This window comes from Lucilia cuprina, chromosome 3 (assembly GCF_022045245.1).
Source record: "Lucilia cuprina isolate Lc7/37 chromosome 3, ASM2204524v1, whole genome shotgun sequence".
Classification (NCBI taxonomy): domain Eukaryota; kingdom Metazoa; phylum Arthropoda; class Insecta; order Diptera; family Calliphoridae; genus Lucilia; species Lucilia cuprina.
The window spans coordinates 50,842,443-50,862,637 of record NC_060951.1 but is presented as its reverse complement, the minus strand read 5'-3'; the positions used below and the strand labels follow the sequence as shown (position 1 = coordinate 50,862,637).

Below are 20,195 nucleotides of genomic sequence, written 5' to 3'. Positions count from 1 at the left end.
TTATTTGACATTACCTACCTAGAGGCATGACAACAAGAGTATACAATTTTGTTTATTGTTATTGTAGATGAAGCGGAAATATTTTGCTTATCCACTTATAAGCGAAAATAAAAATATAGGGGAAAATAAGGAAAATGAAAAACATTAACTATAAATGCGTTAATGCATACGCTTAAAGGAAACGTGTATTTTTTTGTGGACACATTTTTAAATATTATTTAAAATTAAATCAATTTTTGAAGTGTTAATAATTGAGAATATAATTATATTAAGAGTAAAGTTTTAAATAATAAGTTTTTTTACGAATCCTTTAAAGATTTACTTTAGAAAATATATCTAATCTTTTTGGTAGAAAATTAAAATTTAAATTTTGAAAATGTAACTATACTTTCCAAAAAAGGTATTTTTAAAGGATCCATAGTTTACATTTCTTTTTAACTTTTTATCTATTGTCTTGTCAGTGACTAGTATATTGACTAATCTCTTAGCTGGTCTATGAGGTAGTATTTGACTTTGACTACTTTTCTTTTTATATGCACTAGTATCAAGACTAGTTCTCAGAATATTCCGTGGAATTTGACTAGTCTCTCGGCTGATCATGTTTTAGACTAGTCTACGTTCTAGTCTCAAGTTTATTCTGTCCAACTTGTTTATTGGACTATCCTCTGTAGTCTATGAACTAATCAATTAAAGTTTTAGACTAGTCTAGGCAAAAGCCAAAATAGTCTATAATTTTTATTCTGACAAGCCTCTAAACTAATCCTTGTATTAATCTACAGAATAGTCGATCTGCTGACATACTGGCTTTTAATTTACGAAAAAATTATTCGATGAGTTACATATTTTTTTTTTAAATTCAAGAAATTTATGTATTTATGCAATTTCCGACAATATTATGTAAAAGTTATGATGAATAACAAATTTTAACAAAACTTAAAACTATCGACTCATCTAGACGTGTATGTTATTTTGTGTCGTTAAATTTAATATTAAGCATACGCCACCAATACAAAAAATGCAAAATTTTTGTTTTATTTATACAATTGAAAAACTATTTGCTTAAACTTTTAAACCTTAAAATTTAAAACATTAATACAATTATGTATTTAAAAGAAACTATAAATTTATAGCATAAACTGCATTGCATGACATTTGAATTGTAAATTGTTTGATTATGATAAATATTCGTTTAATATGCAGCTTAAATAATAGAAAAATTGAAGCAAAAACAGTAGATACCAAATAAAAAAATTTTATGATTTATTAAAATTTACAGAAAAAATATTATATGCAAATTAAAACATAGTAAAATGTTTCACATGTCAGGTGTTTAAATAATAATATTATTAAAATACCCCCACCCTAACAGATCGACGAGAAATTTAACACAGAATAATACTATTTAATTGACCATGTACTCTATACATAATTTAAGGTTGTTTTTGTACAGAAACTTTTATACTTTCAGAATAATTTTAAATTTTTTTGGTTTCTTTTTTTATACAAATTTTTTTGTCAATCATTTACATACCGTTGTGGTGCTTTATTACGTTTAGTTTCACGTACTGAACTCTGGATTCCCAAGCGTGTTTTTAATGTTGTTTGCGGTTGGGTACCAGCTGTGGCTGCGGTCACTGTTGCAATACCACTACGTAATGATGTCCCTAATTCGGTATGATGTTGCTGTAAGGCCGATTGTGATTGTACCGTATGTATGTAATCGAGACCGGGTAATTCCAATGAAGTAATCGGATGTATACGAGATAATGATAGTGTACTCTCTAATACGGTGCTAAGTAAAGGGGCACTGCGTAAGGATCTTAAACTACCACGTCTACTAAATGGTTCCGGCTTATACATTTGAAATCAAACAATAGCACTTAATTAAAATGTGTTTTTTTATATTTCTATACTTTTTTTCTTATTTTTTGTTATTGCTGTTTGGGTTCTTCTTTTCAAAAGTCACGTTATATTGCGTGAACTTTATTCATGTTTTAAAATTCATCACTTTTTTGTAAATTGAGTGGTTTTTTGCTAAATTGTTATGGACTTTTGTTTATAATTATAAAGTTTTGTTTTTTGTCTGGTTGTAACCCGACCCGTGTTGATTTTGTTGTACGCGTGTTATTATGAAATTAACGCTTTATTTTTATTTTTATTAAAATAAATAGCAGGACCTTTTTATCCATTTGTTTACAGTGGGCTTAATATGATTGAAATTATTTATGAAGAATATACGAACGCCGTGTTACTTGAAATAGTCAGTATGTATCTTGAACTACAAAATCTGGAAAATTATCCTGTTAGATGTCGGACCTTAAGGTTTATATGATAAGCTTCTTTTTTAATAATCAAGTTTGTTATTAAATCGACCTACAGAATATATTTATGTCAAATAACTAAATAAGTAAATATATTCCTCGTGCCTAATTAAGTATTAAATATTAGGCATCTTACTCTGACATCTAAAATTCGTATATCATTTATAGACTAAATCTTTTCCTTTAGACCCACTGTATTATAGCTATTTATTACATAGGGGTTTTTCCGGTTAACTCTTTATGTAAAATTATGTTCAACTTATTTTCGTTTTGGTCACTTTTGTTGTTGTTCATACATATTATTATTGTTGTTTTCTTACATTATGACCAATTAAATGATCTTTATCATGAAATTGTTACAAAAATTAACGTTTTGTTAAACACAACTGTTAGAGCACGCGATTTACATGTCACACTTCTAATTACACAGACGCTGACATACCATAAACGTTACACTCAAGCAATTTGTCACACATTTTATGAAGTATTTTCATTCTTTATAATCCAGTAAAAATGCTTGTTAATCACATGACAGTCATTATTATTTATTATTTAACTTGGAATGTTGTGTTATTATTTTATTTAGTTTTTCTACTTTTTAATTTAATTATAATGTTTTAAATGTTGTTGATAGTTTTATGTTTACTTGTTTATTAACTCCTCTGAGATTTGTTTAGTTTTTTTATTATATTATATTCGTCAAAGTTTTAATTATTATTGTTTTGTTAGTTTTGTATATTTACATTTGTATATTACTGCTTTCGATAGATGTAAAATGTGTTGCGTAGCATAATTAAAATATCTATATACATACATATAATTTTTGTAAATTTTAATGTTTGTTATTCTATTATTCGTTAAGAAATATTTATTTTATAAAGGGTTTACAAATCAAATTTTGTATGGAAATGTTGTTTGATAAACAATTTATAAAATAAATTGTGGTTTATGAAAATGGGCGTTAGGTTATTAAACTTTTGCGTCAATGTATATATATTTACATTGTTATATAGACTATATACTTTGTTATGTGAAGAATTATATAATTTTAAAATTAGTTTCTATTTCAGAAATATATAGTATGTGAGTTTAATAAATTTAGGGCCTAGTTTAGATAGCTCAACTGCCTTTAATGAGTATTTATGAAAGACCACATCTTCTCCATGGGCTTACCAAAGGATCCTATAGGTTGCCCATTTGCTTATTATTTGACGACGAACAGACAGGCATGGTATAGAGACAACGAATTTTATTGGATAGCTAATATGTGTTTCATAACCAATGTTACTAGAAAAATCTTGGAAAAAGACTACATTGATTAATTTAATTCTGTTTAACAAACTGATACTTTTAAAAATAAAAATCGCTGTCTATTAATTTGACCCATCTACATGTGTCTAGATTATTCCATCTATTTTCTTTTGATAAAGATGATGTTACTTTTAATAAAACCTAACAAAGCTGCTATTGAATCAATAAAAATATGCAAAGTAAGATAGGTCGACAGTAAGATCGGCTGGCTGGATAGACAGACGAACGTAAGGACATGTCATGATAGCTTTATAAATTTAAAAAAAAACAAAATTTGATTTTCATACGGAATGAAAAATGCTACAATTTTTTCGGTAGTGGTTGTAAAAATGAGTACATCATATTTCAAAAAATAAAACTTATGCTTTAATATTTATCAAACATGACTCTCTCCTAATTTTCTTATTCTCAAAAATTAATTTCATAATAAGCTTTTTTCTTACTCAAACGAAAGAAAATATAATCATTGCTCGTTCCTTAGTATAAAATTTCATAAAAAGTAAATTGTTTATATTAATCATACGCACTGTAGCACGACAAATCAAAAGTACATGAGCGTACACTTTGTCATAACAACTATATACATTAATACATATGTATATATCTAAATGGAATACATAATAGGATTATATACAAAAATACAAGACATATACATTTCTTTATGCATGTGTTTGTTTCTTTAGTATGCGAGAGTAATTTGTCACATATAATAACAGTTATAAATTCTACTTAATATTTACAAAATTAAACTAAAAACAAAATATAGACAACTACATACTTGTGAGGTGCTTTCCACTTTAGTAACTATTTGATAATGCAGAAAAACTCCAATACAGCTTGAATATGCCTGGGTAGATATTTCTTCTTGGGATATTTTTTATGTCCTTGTTTTGTTCCTTTAGTATTGACTTTCGATTTCTTCTTCGTTTGCTACTGCTTGCGATTCTTTGAATGCAATCACTATTGTTGTGCGTTTCGATGATTAATGAGTCAAAATGATAATTTTTTTGTTTTCCTACACTCTTTCCTTCGTTCTCACTCACTTTGCTAGAACTCACTCAACGACTTCTTCTTTTTACTGCTTCCCCCTCTACGTCTTGATTTAACGTTTTCGCTTAGGTTTCACTTTCCACCTTAATCACAATATTCTTAAAATCATGACGATGTTTTTGTTTTTTCTTCTGGAGTTTTAAGTTAAAGTTGTGCTTGATATTTGTTATTAAGTAAAGTTTGTTCTTGTTGTTTAAAGTAATTGTGATATTTTGTTGTGGATTTTAATACTTTCCCTTTGTTGTTTGTTAACGTTACTGAAACTACACTCTTTCTGCTAGTACGTTTTTATCTTTTTGCTAATTGTGCATTTATGTATGTAAAATGATATATTTTTATACAAATGCTTATAGTTTTGGTGATGTTATGTAATAAACAGAGAGATGTTTGATAATTTCTTGTTTATATCGGTTATTTAAGATGATTTATTGACTTGAGAGTATAAAAAAGTTGTTTTCTTTTTGTTGCTTTTTTGGGGAAGATCGTTGCTGTTTTGTAACTTAAAATTAATTTTTTATATTAATATGTGTATTTTCAATTTACTTTGAGTTCGCTGTTTTTTACGTTGTTACTCAACTACTAATATGAATTAGTGACTTGTATGATGAGTTTGATAAGACGAACATTTAGTTTGTTTAAATTCTTTAACATATTTTAATATTTTGCACATTTGTTACGGTATTTATGTATATTGCACATTTACGATTTTAACTAAAAATCAAAATTACATTGAAAGTGTATGTAGGTGTTGCTATGAAAATTTCTTTAATATATTTTGTTGATATTTTATTTAAAGAAATTTATTTGTGGTTTAATATAATTCATGTAGTGAGAATCATATAGGCAGCCACATTATGCTCCCAGATTTAAATACAATCCATAGAAATGTATTTTGCCAACGAGTCCAATCCATTTTGGCATAGAATAAAACACAACAATAAAAACATAAAACAAAATATATGAAACAACGTTATAATGCTGATGGATGAGTTGTTGCAACTGTTGTGGTTTAATATTTTGTTGCTGTTGTTAGTGATGATGGATAAGAATGAAAAGGATTTTTATTAAGTACAACTTGTTTTCCTTTTTTGTTTTGGTGTGGTTGTTGAGAAGGCTGTTTGATAGTTAAAGTAGCCTTTACTGTAGCTTTTACTTTTAATTTGTTTCCTGTTTCAGCTGTCCATCATTGTTTGATCTGTTGATAAAAATAAAAAAATCAGTTACAAATTAATTTTATTTGCTAGTGTTTAAAGTTATTATATTTTTTATTTATTTAAGTAAAAAAATTTACAGTCGAAAATTTTGTCTTTTTATAAATCATTTTTAATTAAGCTGCAACTTCATTAAAAGCTTATTGATTTAATCCAGGTTAAACAAAAAACTTTAATTAATTATTTTTTATTATGACTATTTTTTAAAATAATTAATATAATTGAAACCTTTGTAGTGTTAATTTTTATGGTCGAACATTAATTTAAATCCCAATCTCTTGAAGATTTAAAAAAAAGATGGATAAAATCAAATAATGTAATTTAAGATTGAAATAACGATTTATATAAAAAATATATTTAAAATTTAAAGTTACACGTGCTACTGATTATCACAGTAAATCAAAGGATTCGGGAAAGAGTTATTTAATTATGTCAATCTGTCAGCCCGATCGCCCATCTGTCTATCTAAGTGAAATTTACTATAGTAAGATTATTTAAATACATCCGTCTATCTGTACGCTCGTCTATCTGTCTGTATACATAACTAAAGTTTATAGCCAAACTGCAGGTTGTAATAATTAAACGTAATATTTAATACCTACTATATTTTATGAAAAAATCGGAATCAGGATAAAAACTTTAATTTAAATGCTTAGAATAAAAATTTAAAAAATATATATTAAACTGAATATTTTATTAATTTAAGTGATGATTAATGTTTAACAAAAATTAAAAACATTTTGAAATATGTATGTGTTTAAATTCAAAAAACCAACACAAAATTCTAATAATGTCATCGATTACGCTCTCTAACACACATTCCCTTAAGAACAGCTAACAATCCTTTGTGTAAGAATTGTTATGTGGTTTCTTTAGAATTGTGGAATAAATAGAAAAAAAGTAAAAATAATAGTACTATTTCCCACATAACAAAAGGTATTATTGTGGTTGTGCAAACTATTTTTTATCAGCACACAGCACACACTTGTGTGTTGAATATTTTACACATTTGTCTTTGTTAAAAATAAAATGTGTCACTAATATAAAAAAAATAATAATAAAAAAGTAAAAGTAAATGGTTAAATCAAACAATTTAAAATTCCTATTTTTCTTTTTTGAAAGCAACCAAGTATGTGGTCACCTTTTTGTACTCAAAGCACGTTTACTGCCAGCAATGTTTTAATCCTTAAGGAATATTTGATTTTTTCTACACTAGAGGCTTTAAATGTTTCTCTTTTTTAGTGAAAAAGTAAAAGAAAATAAATAAATGCCTTAAGCAACAGCATAAAAAACATACATGTTTTTTTTATTTTTTTGTTTTATATTGTAGTTGAAATATGATACAAAATGTTTTTGGGATTTTTTGCTGTCTCAACACAAAATCAATCAATCATGCTCAAAATTACATTCCAACATTCTTTTTTTTACTGAAACTGGTCTCTCTGTGTTTCTATCTCTAGAGCAGTAGATCTTTAGTTTAGAATTATTATGCAATCTGAGCCTTTTTTTATAAAGAACAAACAAGATGATTAGCATTAAACATCTCTTAACTTGTACAGTTGAGATTATAAGTTTAAGGGAATATATAAATGTATATAAAATAAAATATTTAAATGCTTTTATGCCTTAAATACAAGTATCCTTAGTTTATGTCTGCCTTGTTTATTTCTGGAAAAATATTCAAAACATTTCTGTTTGTTAAGCAAATATCCAATGACGTTTTATAATTTTACATATGTCTGTTTAACCAACAACTGTCTGTGTTGTTTCTGGGTGTTACATTTTGTTAAAGGAAATTTCGTTTTTTGTTAACATGTATTTTAATACCGCCTTCTCTCAAGCAAAATATTTAAGAGTGGGGAGCTCGAAGACGAAACCATCATAGTAATAATGCCTGATTTTTTTCTTTGTTTTAATAGCAAATTTTGAAATGTGGGTGTGTATGTTTAGTTGTTGTTATTTTCTAATGTTTACATTTGTTGATGATATTGTTGCTGGTGTATTCATCGTAAATTTGGTAATATAAACATAATTGATGTCCTTTTTACATTTTACATACACACCCTCTGTTAGGATACTTGGCTTTAAACTGTGATTTTTTCTTGAGACTTTTTTTTAAGTATAAACACATACATATTTACACGTTCAATGTATTTTTTTTCTTAAAAATCCCTGCAATTCGCTATATATAAGTTAAACTAATTCTAGTCTAAATTACCAAGCGAGTAACGGTGACCGTACGTTCGATATGGTGAAGTAGACTGTGGTACGTATTTTAGGAATCAAACCCATATCTTTACATACATTTTTATGCATTTCAAGTCGTTTAAACAATTGACTCAGAAATAGGCTTCATTTAGCTAACTTGGCTTTCTATTTATAACACCAAGTAATATAATACTTGTATGTATATTTAAAAAAGGGACTTAAATAATTATTGAGATAACTATCACTTAGTGAAGATTCACTTCATCTTTGTATTACTAAGAAAAACTTAAGTGACTGTTAGATCCCTCAGTTTATTTTTCCACAAAGTTCTTTAAAATAGATACAATAATATTGTACAAACCATCAGGGTTTCTTATCATCTACTGAGAAATCATAAAACATTGATTTCTTTCTCTGGTATCCTAATTCATCTTCCCTCCCATTATTTTTCTAATTGATGATGTAGCATTTGTTGTTATTGCTGTTAGCATATTAGTACATACACATGAGGAATTTCGTGTCAGGTGACCCAACTTTAAAATGTCGTCCGATTTGGATGAATTGTAATCAGAAAGCTCTTAAAGGCAATGGTCAATGCTTTCTTTTAAGAATCCCATTATGAGACTATCTAAGTACAAAGCCCTTCAGTGAAATTGTATAAGTTATCTTATAAGCAAAGAGAAAATGAAAATAAGGCCCATTTAAAAAAATAACAAAATTTTTTTTTGGAAAGAATGAATTCCTTTGGAAAATATTTTCTTGGATCAATAGGTGAAAAGTTACTCTCATGTGAAAAAAACCTTGTACGATCAAAATGTTTAAGTTTGACCCCTCCAAGTCAGACAGTTCTTAAGCTACAGAGCTGAAAATTTTTGTATGACCTACTATCCAATAATACTATCCTAAATTTCGTCTAAATCATATACATTTCTAAATTTGGTCATTCACTGCAAAAATCAATTTTATTTAATTTTAAGGTTTACCAGAAAATATGTTACACATTCATCCTTAACTGCAATAACAGCAAAAAGAGGGAAAATGATGCTGCTTTAAAAAGGGGAATTTTGTCATAAAACTTTGTTTTATTGATTATTAAGGCAATTATGGTTTGCCATAAAAATATAAAATATTACAATAATATTAATTTTATAATCATGAAATTTTATTTATGTTTTTATTTACAAATTGTTAACATTTAATTGGCTATATATATTTTTAACAATATTCTGTATACAATTTTAATAGTTGTTGTTATTCGATGTTTTATGTTCTTTAGTCCTTTTTACATCATTAAAATTGTATTAGTAAATTATCGGAAAGAAATTTTAAATCAATGGAATTTTTAACAAGAATTTATATTAATAGAGTAGATTATATTAAATGTGGACTATAGTCCTAGAGAATGATAAGGAAAAATATACTGCTGTAGAAAATTTTATACAACTAAATTAACACAAGAAATTTTATAATTTTTTTCTTGATTTCTCATTAAATTGAATAGTCACAATTAAAATTCAAAAAGCCTTTAATCATTAATTGTTATAAAAGAAGGTTAAAGGCAAAATAATGCCTTTCCAATGAAGCATGGTTTAAGAACATTTAAACAAATTTGTAAAATAAGTTTATTATATTCTTAAAAATCAATAAATTGACAACAATGATCATTATGTCAAATACAATGGAATAATTAGCTTAATACTAGTACAATTCATGAAATAAAATTGGCTACTGGCCAGATGTAAATGGTAAGAGTATTAGTCAATTAGTGAAGGCAGCAGCAAAATCACAAAACAAAAAATCACATAATTTAATTATTTTAACCAACTATGACTACTTAATATGGTTGGACAAAAATAAATCATATTGAAATTTAAATTAGGCAAAAATTGTACATACTATTGCAATTCATATACATAAATTTAATGAAATTATTCACCACAATAATTTAGTTTTATGTATGTATGCTACTTATTTAAAAATGTTTACATACATATGTACACATGCATCTGTATGAGAATTTAAAATATAAACCCTTTTTGGATAATATGACTACTAATATTGGTTATATGTCAACCACAAAACATGGCCATTTACAATTGATTATCTAAAAAAACATACATTTTATTTTTTTTCTTTATTTACGTTAAATTTAAATGAAATGTTATATTTGTTGTACAACTTAACATACAATCAACTCGACTGTATTTAAAACAAAAATAAATAAAACAGAGACAAAAAAATACCAGCCTAATTAGACAGATTTAAATTAATTAAATTTATATTTGAAATTAACATAAAATGTGTTATTTATAAATATGTATAAATTCATTGCCTTTGCCAGACATGTGCAGTAACTAAAATTAGATGATTATTTTTTTTCTAAATTTATTTTGAAATGACATCTATTTAAATGGACAGCATGTTTTTAATTTGCTGACTTTATAATTGTGAAAATTAAAGCACAAATTAACTTAAAATTAAATTCGTATTTAGAAAGTGTTTTGCTAAATAGCAAACAAAATTACACAATAATAAAAATATGCATAATTTACTCTTATTCCTTAAAATAATTTTCTCGTGAAATAGGAACAAGTAAGTAATTAAAACAGTTCCAACATTAAATATTAAGGAAATTACAAGGGTACATATGTATTAAGAACAGAACACAAATAATATAAAATTATATTTATATATTTTTTTATTTTCTCAAAAAATGAATCCAGAAAAAATATGTTTTATTTTTAATCTTGTAATAAAATAAACAAATAAGAATTTGTGTAAATTGAGAACATACATACATACATACGTATGTATGCATGTAGTTGTAATGTGCATATACATATATTAAATAAAACCAAACAACATCCAATTTGTAAAACACCAGGACCAAAGGAAATAAAATGACAAGACACACACATACACACTCTAATGTATATGGGAATTTATAAAAAGAATGCATTTGTAATTGTGTCATGAACTCATATACTTAAATCAAACAAATATAGAACACACATACGCACACATTAAATTGCACAGTTGGAAACTTTTAAACGTGTGTGTATATATATATATGTGTGCGTGCAGTAGAAATATATTATCCTTTCTTTTTTCTTCGTTTTGTTATAAAAAGAAATGAAAAAAGACAAAAATAGCACAAAAAGTTAAACGTGTCATATCTTTAATCAGGGATTTGAAAGAGCACCATACAATGAATATGTGTTATACAGAACACTATGGGCAATATTTCTTATATTAAAAAATTCAATATATTACTATACCTGTTATAGAAAAATTATTTCGTTTTAATCAAAATCATGTTAAATAAGAATTAATATTTAGAAAAGTTAAAATGACATTCATAGTATTTGCTCTATAACTGTACTTAAGTTACATATATTTGAATCACTCTGCATTCCAGCATCAGTAAGTTTTGTTTAAAATTAGAGTCTAAAAACTTAGCAAATCATAACAGAAGACCTATTCGAAACGCACTCTAATGGTGTAGGGTAAAATATGGACTGCATCACCGACTTTACCCTCTTAACTGTTACTAAAACTAACCAACTAACATTCGGAATTGACTTAAAGTTTTTGTTAGTATATATCAACTATTACATCGTCTAACAAAAAGAGAAACAATTCGTTAGACAAGAACCGGATGTTATACGTCTGATCATATAAATTTAAGGAGAAAAAATTTGCTTTTATAGTTTTTCATTTCGTGATCCTGTGTCCTTTCAATACACTTCAAAATTTTAAAAAGTACATTTTCAAAAAAAATTTTAAAACACTTTTACTAATCAAACAATATTAAATTTGATGTCAAGTCAACAAGAAGAGTTGGGAAATACTTAGTATTATTTTTATTTTATGAAAATCTGTCAAAAATTTATTTTAAAATTCTTATCCTTAAAAATCTATAAAAATTTTCAATGTTATTTTCTAAAAACAAATTTTTGAAAGATTTTTTATACATCTTTTGATCTTGACAGAATAAACTAAAAATAACACAAAATATTTTACAAATCAAATTGACATAAAATTTGGCAATGTCTGAGTAGTAGAATCATTTTAAAATATTTTTTTGAAAATGTATTTCTTAATACTTTGAAGTCCTTTAAAAAAACTAACAATGTAGTTTATCTTCATAAGTTTCTAATTTTGAGTGTCGGACAATTTTTTTAAAATTTGTTTCATAGACCTTAAACAAGTTTAATAAATAGTAATTCTAAAGTTTTGTATTAAACACTAACTAGTTTTGCTAAAATTTATTTGCTATGTTATGCTATTACAAATTCATAGTAATAAGCAACTATAATCCTAAATGAAAGGTTTACGTCATAAATTTAAATTAATTACTTTAAATACTTTTGTAAAATTATTAATAGTCTTGTAAAACCATTAATGAATTTAGGGCATCAAAGTTTTATTAATTTACAGAAAAACACACTTATAAACTTTAAGCCTTTCAAAATGCCCTTAACCCATAGTGCTACATATGTTTTATACAAAAGCCATAAATATACATTCACACACATATAAAAACGGTCGTTACAGTTATTTTACTATGTGTGTATATTTTGTTAGTATATTAAGTTTTTAAATTAAATAGATGAATGTATATACATACAGAGCCAAGTAAAATGTTAACCAACTTTATTTCTTTCATATATTCTCTATATACTTTTCCATACGCGAGTGTTTGTATATACATATGTATATATATACTTGTATGTCGTCTTTTATTGTAGGCGTTTATAATTTTCAAAATATAAGTTTCATGGAAAAACTTTAAAAAAGGAATAACTTTTGTTTTTTTTCTTTTCAGTTTATATAAAATGTGGCGGTAAGAAATAGTGGAAAAACTGACAATATGCATGTGAGTAAATTTCTGTATACATAAATATATAGTATTTATTCTTATGTTTATGTACTTTATAAAACATAGTTTCACTTTAGCCTTAAGTAAAATAATGAAAGTATTTGCTTTGCTAAGCAAGAATGAAGAAACAGCTAGACAAACATGACAACAAAATAAGAAAAACTGAAACTCTTTCGATGTCAAAACTATAAATTACGCTAAAGGACGCCACATTTTACATATGTATATGTAGCATATACATATGTATGTATAAGAAAACGTATGTTAACATCTAGTTCTTATACGAACTCTGTTTTATGGGTATAATTTGTTGTGCACTGTACATTTTCGTGTTGTATATGCATATCATTGCTGGTATAAAAGTAACACAATTAATTTAAAAAAAGTCTTCTGGGAGTATCAACAAAGACAATCTTATTTTTTAAGTTTATAAAAATATTAAGTATAAAAAAGGAAATTTAAAAAGTTTGAATATTTTTGTCTTATCAGGTCTCTTCATCAAAGCAATTTTCAGAATAGTGAATCCTAAAGTTGAGAAATACTGGGGGTTTGCGTTTCAAAAAACTAAAAAAACCTACAATAGAAAATCATCTTTGTTTGGTGTTATTATTAGGTATTTTCAAAATTTTGTTATATATTTTCTATCTATAATTTTTTACAAAATAATTTTGTATTTTCCCAATATATATCCTTATGTTTAAACTTTTAAAATGTTTTTTTTATGGATATTTCAAATCTTTTGTCTTAATATTTTTATTTGAAATCAATCCCAAATCTATTCAGTAGATGTGCTGCAACTCATATCTGTATCTGTAAAAATACTAATTATTTCATAAAATCTCTTAGATTTTCAGTAAATTTTTTAAATTACTTTAACAAATAAAATAAAATTTATTTGGAACTATCCTTTTTTATACAAGCCACCAAAATTAATATATTTTCACAACAGAGATAGTCACTAATCCAACATTTAAAATAATTTTATTAAAATTAACAATTTAACAATATACAAAAAGTAGAAATAAAAATAACACAAAAACGCAAAAGCAATTTCATAAATACCATTTAAATTGTTAATGAACTAATAACAAAAAGACTGCCATTAAACAACTGCCACCCTGCATAACAATCATGACTTTTCATTAAATTGCTAATGCGTAAAATACCACAAAATAGCAACAAACCCCAGCGTGGTAAAACAAAAAAAAAAAAAAAAAACTACTTCTCAATAAGTGGCTAAAATGTAAAAATACTAATGAACAAAACCCCAAAATCAAAAAGGCTCACATAGACGGTTTTTGAAATGAAATGTTTCACAGTTTTTGTTTCAAGGCAAAAGCTAAAAACAAAAACAATAATAAAAATACATAAAAAGGGAACCTTAAAACCAATAATACTAAACACATTCGAACAGAAACACAAACAGTATGAAAAAATCTGCTTTATAGAAAAAGTATAATCCACATAAATACTTACTAAATGGTGTGAATTTGTTAGAATTGTCAGTGCGTGAGTTTATATTTATATATGTATGTATGTCGGGTAGAGGAAAATGAGAAAGAAGCCTAAGTCCATAAATGCCTGTAAGTGTTTGTATATATATTTCTTGTTGTATGTGTAGCTGTTGATAATAATCAACATGCTTAGAAAATCAAATCAAAATCACAACAAAAATTATTGGGCAATTTAATATGGCAAAAAGTTAAAGATTTGTCTATGATATTTACACTGTTACCATCGAAAATATAGATTAAAACTCTCAGCAATATGTTGTAAGCAACACAGTGTCATTGGAATTTTTAGATCAATGTAGATCTTCAGCCCTTTTGGCTGACCTATTGACTAGTCTAAAAGATAAGATAAATAGTATAATATAAAAAGAAATTCAAAAGAATCGAAAGAGAAGTAGAAAATAAATGTTTAATAACCAGTTTATTAGGAAAAGATATGCTATATAAAAAGTTATTAATATGTGAGAAATCTTTGTATATCTCGATATACCGATTCCATTACCAATATACTTTTATAATTTTATACGTATAAGTCTTCTGAGAATAACGTTAATTATAAATTAATCATCCGCTATGTATGTATTACAATAATTTTACGTATGCAAATTATAGCAGCATACTTTAAGGAGCACTTATATATAACAGCATCGGTTATGTGTAATATTTTTGAGAAATATTAAACGTAAGGTATACGTCATAGTAAAAAATCGTTTCGCAAAAATATGCTGCTATCGGGAACTTGTTTCATAATTTTAGAGAACTAATTCCATTGTAGTAACTATGAAATAGTGAAATGTTCAATCTTTCTAAATGTTTGCAATGAAACAAATTTTACATTTAAACTCCAGAAAACTCACAACAAAATACAGTATCTAATATAATAAAAAATTATTTGCTATGACAATGGAAATAGTGTCTGGGAAAAATAAACTTTCAAAGTTGTTAAATAAATTCTGTTTGAGCAGTTAAATAAAAACACAAATACTTAGAGAAACTACATGTTATACTTATACTCAAATACAAACTTTTTTATGTAAACTTGTAGGTTAAATAAATTATATAGGAAACAGCATTTGACTGAGTTTCAAGCAGATAAAAAGGGCTTGAAATTGAATAGATGAGGGTGGCTGCTTTACAACTTAAAACAAAAGGATTTCTTTTTTTCTCAGTCGGTTTTCGTTTAGATGTTTTATACTACTCTTCAGTTTAAGTGACAATCATTGGCAGGTCGTTTATGGATAAAAAGACTTGACTGCCTGTTATTTTATTTTTCTTAATTTTCTATACTTCGACTAACAGATGTTTTTATGTGTCTGTGTACCAAAAAAAAGTGGGTGAATGAGTGAATAAGTGTATGGTATGGATGGACGATGATGATATAAACGTATAAATGAATGAATGAAACACTCAATGAATGAATTAATGTTTGAACGCCAGACAGGCTGGATGAATGTATAAGTTACAGTAACAACCAGCCCTAGGATAGGCCTGTTGTTTATATAAATAGGCTTCAAGTGAAATAAGAAAAACAACAACAAGAAAATCTATTCGTTTAATAGAACGAAGGAGAAAAATATTTCTTTAATGCAAAAGGATTTTATGTTGTTGATATTTTTTGTTTTTGTTTAATTTTTTGTCTACGCCGCATACTCCTGTTCCGTAACCTAAGGGTAATTTTGTGACAATTTTATGTAAAGATGCTCTCTAAATACCATCAATATGTTTTAAGCGACAAGCCGTCATCATTTCTATATTTCTAAGTGAACGACCAAGCGTACAAATGAAAGGCTGGTTAGCTGTATAGCTAAATGGATAGATAGATAGGTAGATAGCTGAATAAATGGTTAAATGACTGCCTGGCTGTTTCGTGGTAAATCCTCCAGCTTTATTTTATACCATCTTGATGGTTTGTTTATTCCTTCTCATCTGTGCGAGGGTATTTGTGGTGTTGTCACTTGGCTGGAGTGAATGTATGACTAGTAGTTAGAATGGCCTTTAGTGATTTGTTGTTAATGTCATTAAACTGAATTTTCTAGTGATAATAATGGCTAGGAAAGTATTAAATCTATAAAAGTAATATTGTCAATGGATGATTATTTTTGTTTGATGTAAATAGTTTTTAAAAAACTCTAATGTAAAATTTTTCACAATTTTAATTATATCTTGTTACTAAAAGTAAACCACCTTATCTGAAGCTATGTCCGTTGAAAAGCACTGAACAAACTTCCTTTTTATTAGCTTTAATTGAAGATATTTTTATCCACAAAATTTAAAACATATCGATGGCCATATCTCAAAAAATAAAAATAATTTATTCAAAACTCCCTTTTAAAAATCAAGCTAATTAAAAAGAAAGCACGAATGCACAAAAAATATAGATTTCATCAAAATATAAGATAAATTTTCTGTTCTGTATCCTTTGTGTATATATAATAAATTAAAGGCTTTACCTCCACATATATATTGGTAATATATTGTTTTATTATTATAAAAATACAGAAAAAAACGTTATTATCAGATTTTTCCACAAAGACAGCAACGGCCAATGAACAAGTGCAGAAGGATTTTCTACCGCAAATAGAATATATACTCTTTGTACAGAAACAAGAGTATAAAAAAGGACAAACAATTACCTTTGCCTTTTGTAATTTGCACGGATGTGAGTGTGAGTATGAAAAATGTAAAATATTTTAACTATGCGTGTATGTGTTTGTATGTACGTATGTGTAAAGTGTGTGAGAATTTTGTGTTAAACCCTTTTTACTTGTTTTTTAGTTTATTGCAGTTCCTAGGCTTGTTTATATACAAACAAAGATTCCAAAATAATGTTGAGGTTTTAAGGTTTTATACATGTTAACGTTAATATTTGTGTGTAATACCCAGCAAACATTCACATTAAATATCAACAGGAAAAGGATTGCCATTTTTATTTCGGTTTTATTTAGTCTATAGTCTAGTCTATAGTAGGGTCTATAGTCTATTTTATAGACTAGTTTGTAGTGTAGTCTATAGTCTAGTATACAGTCTAGTCTAGTCTATGGTTAAGTCAATATTCAAGTCTATAGTCTAGTCTATAGTCTGGTCTATAATCTAGTCTATAATCTAGTTTATAGTTTGGTATACAGTCTAGTCTATAACAAAAGTACAAGTGTTTGTTGACATGCTTGACAATGAGTGAATACATTGTCTCTACTTTTTGCTTAATTCAGTGCTTTTGTAAAAATTTTGCTAATGTATGTATGTGGAAGTGTTTCGTCAACCCTTTGGTATGTATTTTTACATATACGTGCATAATAAACTATTGTTTATTTAAAACCGGAAAAGTTTATTATGCTTATTTTTTCCTGCAGTTTAAAGATGATATTTTAACAACAAGAATTTTCATCCCATCCCAGAAAGATTTATGTAAACCAAAAGGGCTAACCGATAGAAGCCTATATTAAAATTTGTGAAAGCATTTGGTAAATAGTTTATTGCATTGTACATTTGAAACAAAATAGAACTGATAAATTTTTCCTCTAACGTACAAAGTAGAATCAATTTCAAAGACTGCAGGGTTGCTGGGTTTTGTTGTAGTATATATAATATTATTTTCATTTTAGTTTTTCATTGCTGTTATTACTTTTTTTCTTCATACTTGTTTATGTGAGTCCATACAGAAAAGCTTCATTAAATTATGCTTTATTAGTCATTTGGGTGTCCTTTTGTTTAGGTTTGTTATTATTTTAGGGTTCAAATTCTTTACATTTTATTTTATTTTTTTTATAAAATATCACTATAAGAGCAAATGATGGTAAAACATATAAATATAAAAGCCCGTCATATGTTTCATTTTAACTTTGTAATAGACTTTATTCAGTTTATATTAAGCATGTTTTCTTGTAGTTTTCAGTTTAAAATAAAATTAAGAATATTCATTTCACTAAGATTTCTAGATAAATATTTACTGTAATATTTATAGTATAAGTTTTTCAAACTTTAGTCTTGTATACACTTGAAAAGATTTGTCTTATAAATAAAATGTTGTATTATAAACTTTAGAAATTTAGCAAACTATAAGATTTAAATTTTACTTATTTATTTAAGTGTGCAGTAGTTAAAAACTTAATTCAATTTGGTTGCAGTTTTTGTTTGTACATATAAATTTAGGACTGGTTACTATTCTCATAAAATACTCCTAAATTTTTGAAGAATCTTTATATATAAAGTAATACAAATATTATTTTAACTCTTCCGAGTTTTGATAAAAAAATTATTGGTAAATCATTGGACTATTTTTATATTTTCGACCGTTTTTGTATTTTCAAAAAAAGCAAATATTTTTCTGCTTTCATATTTTTAGTTTATGCTCCGTAGAATATTTAATAAAAAATAATAAATTTTATAAAATATTCCTTTAACAACACACTCATTTTAAACATTATTATATGCATATAATATGAAAAACAATAAATTTCCGTTAATATTAAAAATAGGCTTTTACTTTTCTGTCAAACATAAATATAATATTCATAGACTGGAGATCGAAACAAAAAAACATATAGAAATAAAAGCCTTTAACAAGAAACTACAATAAATTCCATTGAACTTGTAAATTTTTAACAAACAAATCTATATTCATGGTATTTTCAAAATAAAAATTATGTGTTGTTAAAGCTCAATACATTATATATTTCATGTTTAAAACAGACAGGATACAATAGCAATAAAAAACATACACAGAGACTCTTTATAATTTTATTGATTTGAAATAAAACAGGAAATGTGAATTTGTTCTTATACCTGAGTTCATAGTCAAACTAAAAAAAATTATGTATGACTATAAGTGTGCATTAGATTTTCTTCTTACATTTTCTCACATTCCATACACATGTACAGAGTTGATTATGCCTTTTGTGCAACATATTCCAGGTTTTCAAAATACTTAGGTATGAATGAAATCTATACATTTTTTAGCAAGATAAACGTATTGTAAAAAATGCATAATGTATTTTAATGCCTTCTATAGTTGCATATACATATATGGATAAATAAATTCATGATAAAAATAACAAAATATTATACTCCTGTTTTTTTACAGAATATTGTAATAGATACCTAAGATTTGTGTTGGGGTGTAGAGATTTAAGAAAACTTTTTTTCTCCAGATAATATTCCATTTTTAATGCATAGATAAATTATCTTAAATCTTATTTATATTTTAGTTCTTTGAAATATATATTTTTAAAAAGTTAAATGGAATAATATTTTTTTAAAAACTTAAATGCTTAAACAAATATTTTATTTTCCAACATATGTGTGCAATTTTGTTTAGGTATCTTCAAAAGCTGTGAAAGTTTTATTTTATTTAGAACTAGTTTAGTTCTAGTTCAGTTCTAGTTCAGTTCTAGTTCAGTTCTAGTTCAGTTCTAGTTCAGTTCTAGTTCAGTTCTAGTTCAATTCTAGTTCAGTTCTAGTTCAGTTCTAGTTCAGTTCTAGTTCAGTTCTAGTTCAGTTCTAGTTCAGTTCTAGTTCAGTTCTAGTTCAGTTCTAGTTCAGTTCTAGTTCAGTTCTAGTTCTAGTTCAGTTCTATTTCAGTATAAGTAATATGGTGGATATAATTATAATAATAATTTATATATATATATAATATTCGAGTATATTTTAAATAAAAAATCTTTATATTTTTTTTTTTATTTTTCAAGTTTAAGATTTATATCTG

General features: G+C 26.0%; 1 protein-coding gene across 1 annotated transcript in view; it reads right to left on the bottom strand.

The window, feature by feature from the left end:
* Window positions 1–452: 452 nt before the first annotated feature.
* The window catches only part of LOC124418861, a 131,907-nt gene continuing 112,164 nt past the window's right edge, over window positions 453–20,195 (bottom strand). The window contains exon 2 of the mRNA XM_046946559.1: window positions 453–5,877. Within this exon, the coding sequence (XP_046802515.1) occupies window positions 1,516–1,860 (345 nt within the window). The 5' untranslated portion in view covers window positions 1,861–5,877 and the 3' untranslated portion in view covers window positions 453–1,515. The remainder of the gene's footprint in view (window positions 5,878–20,195) is intronic.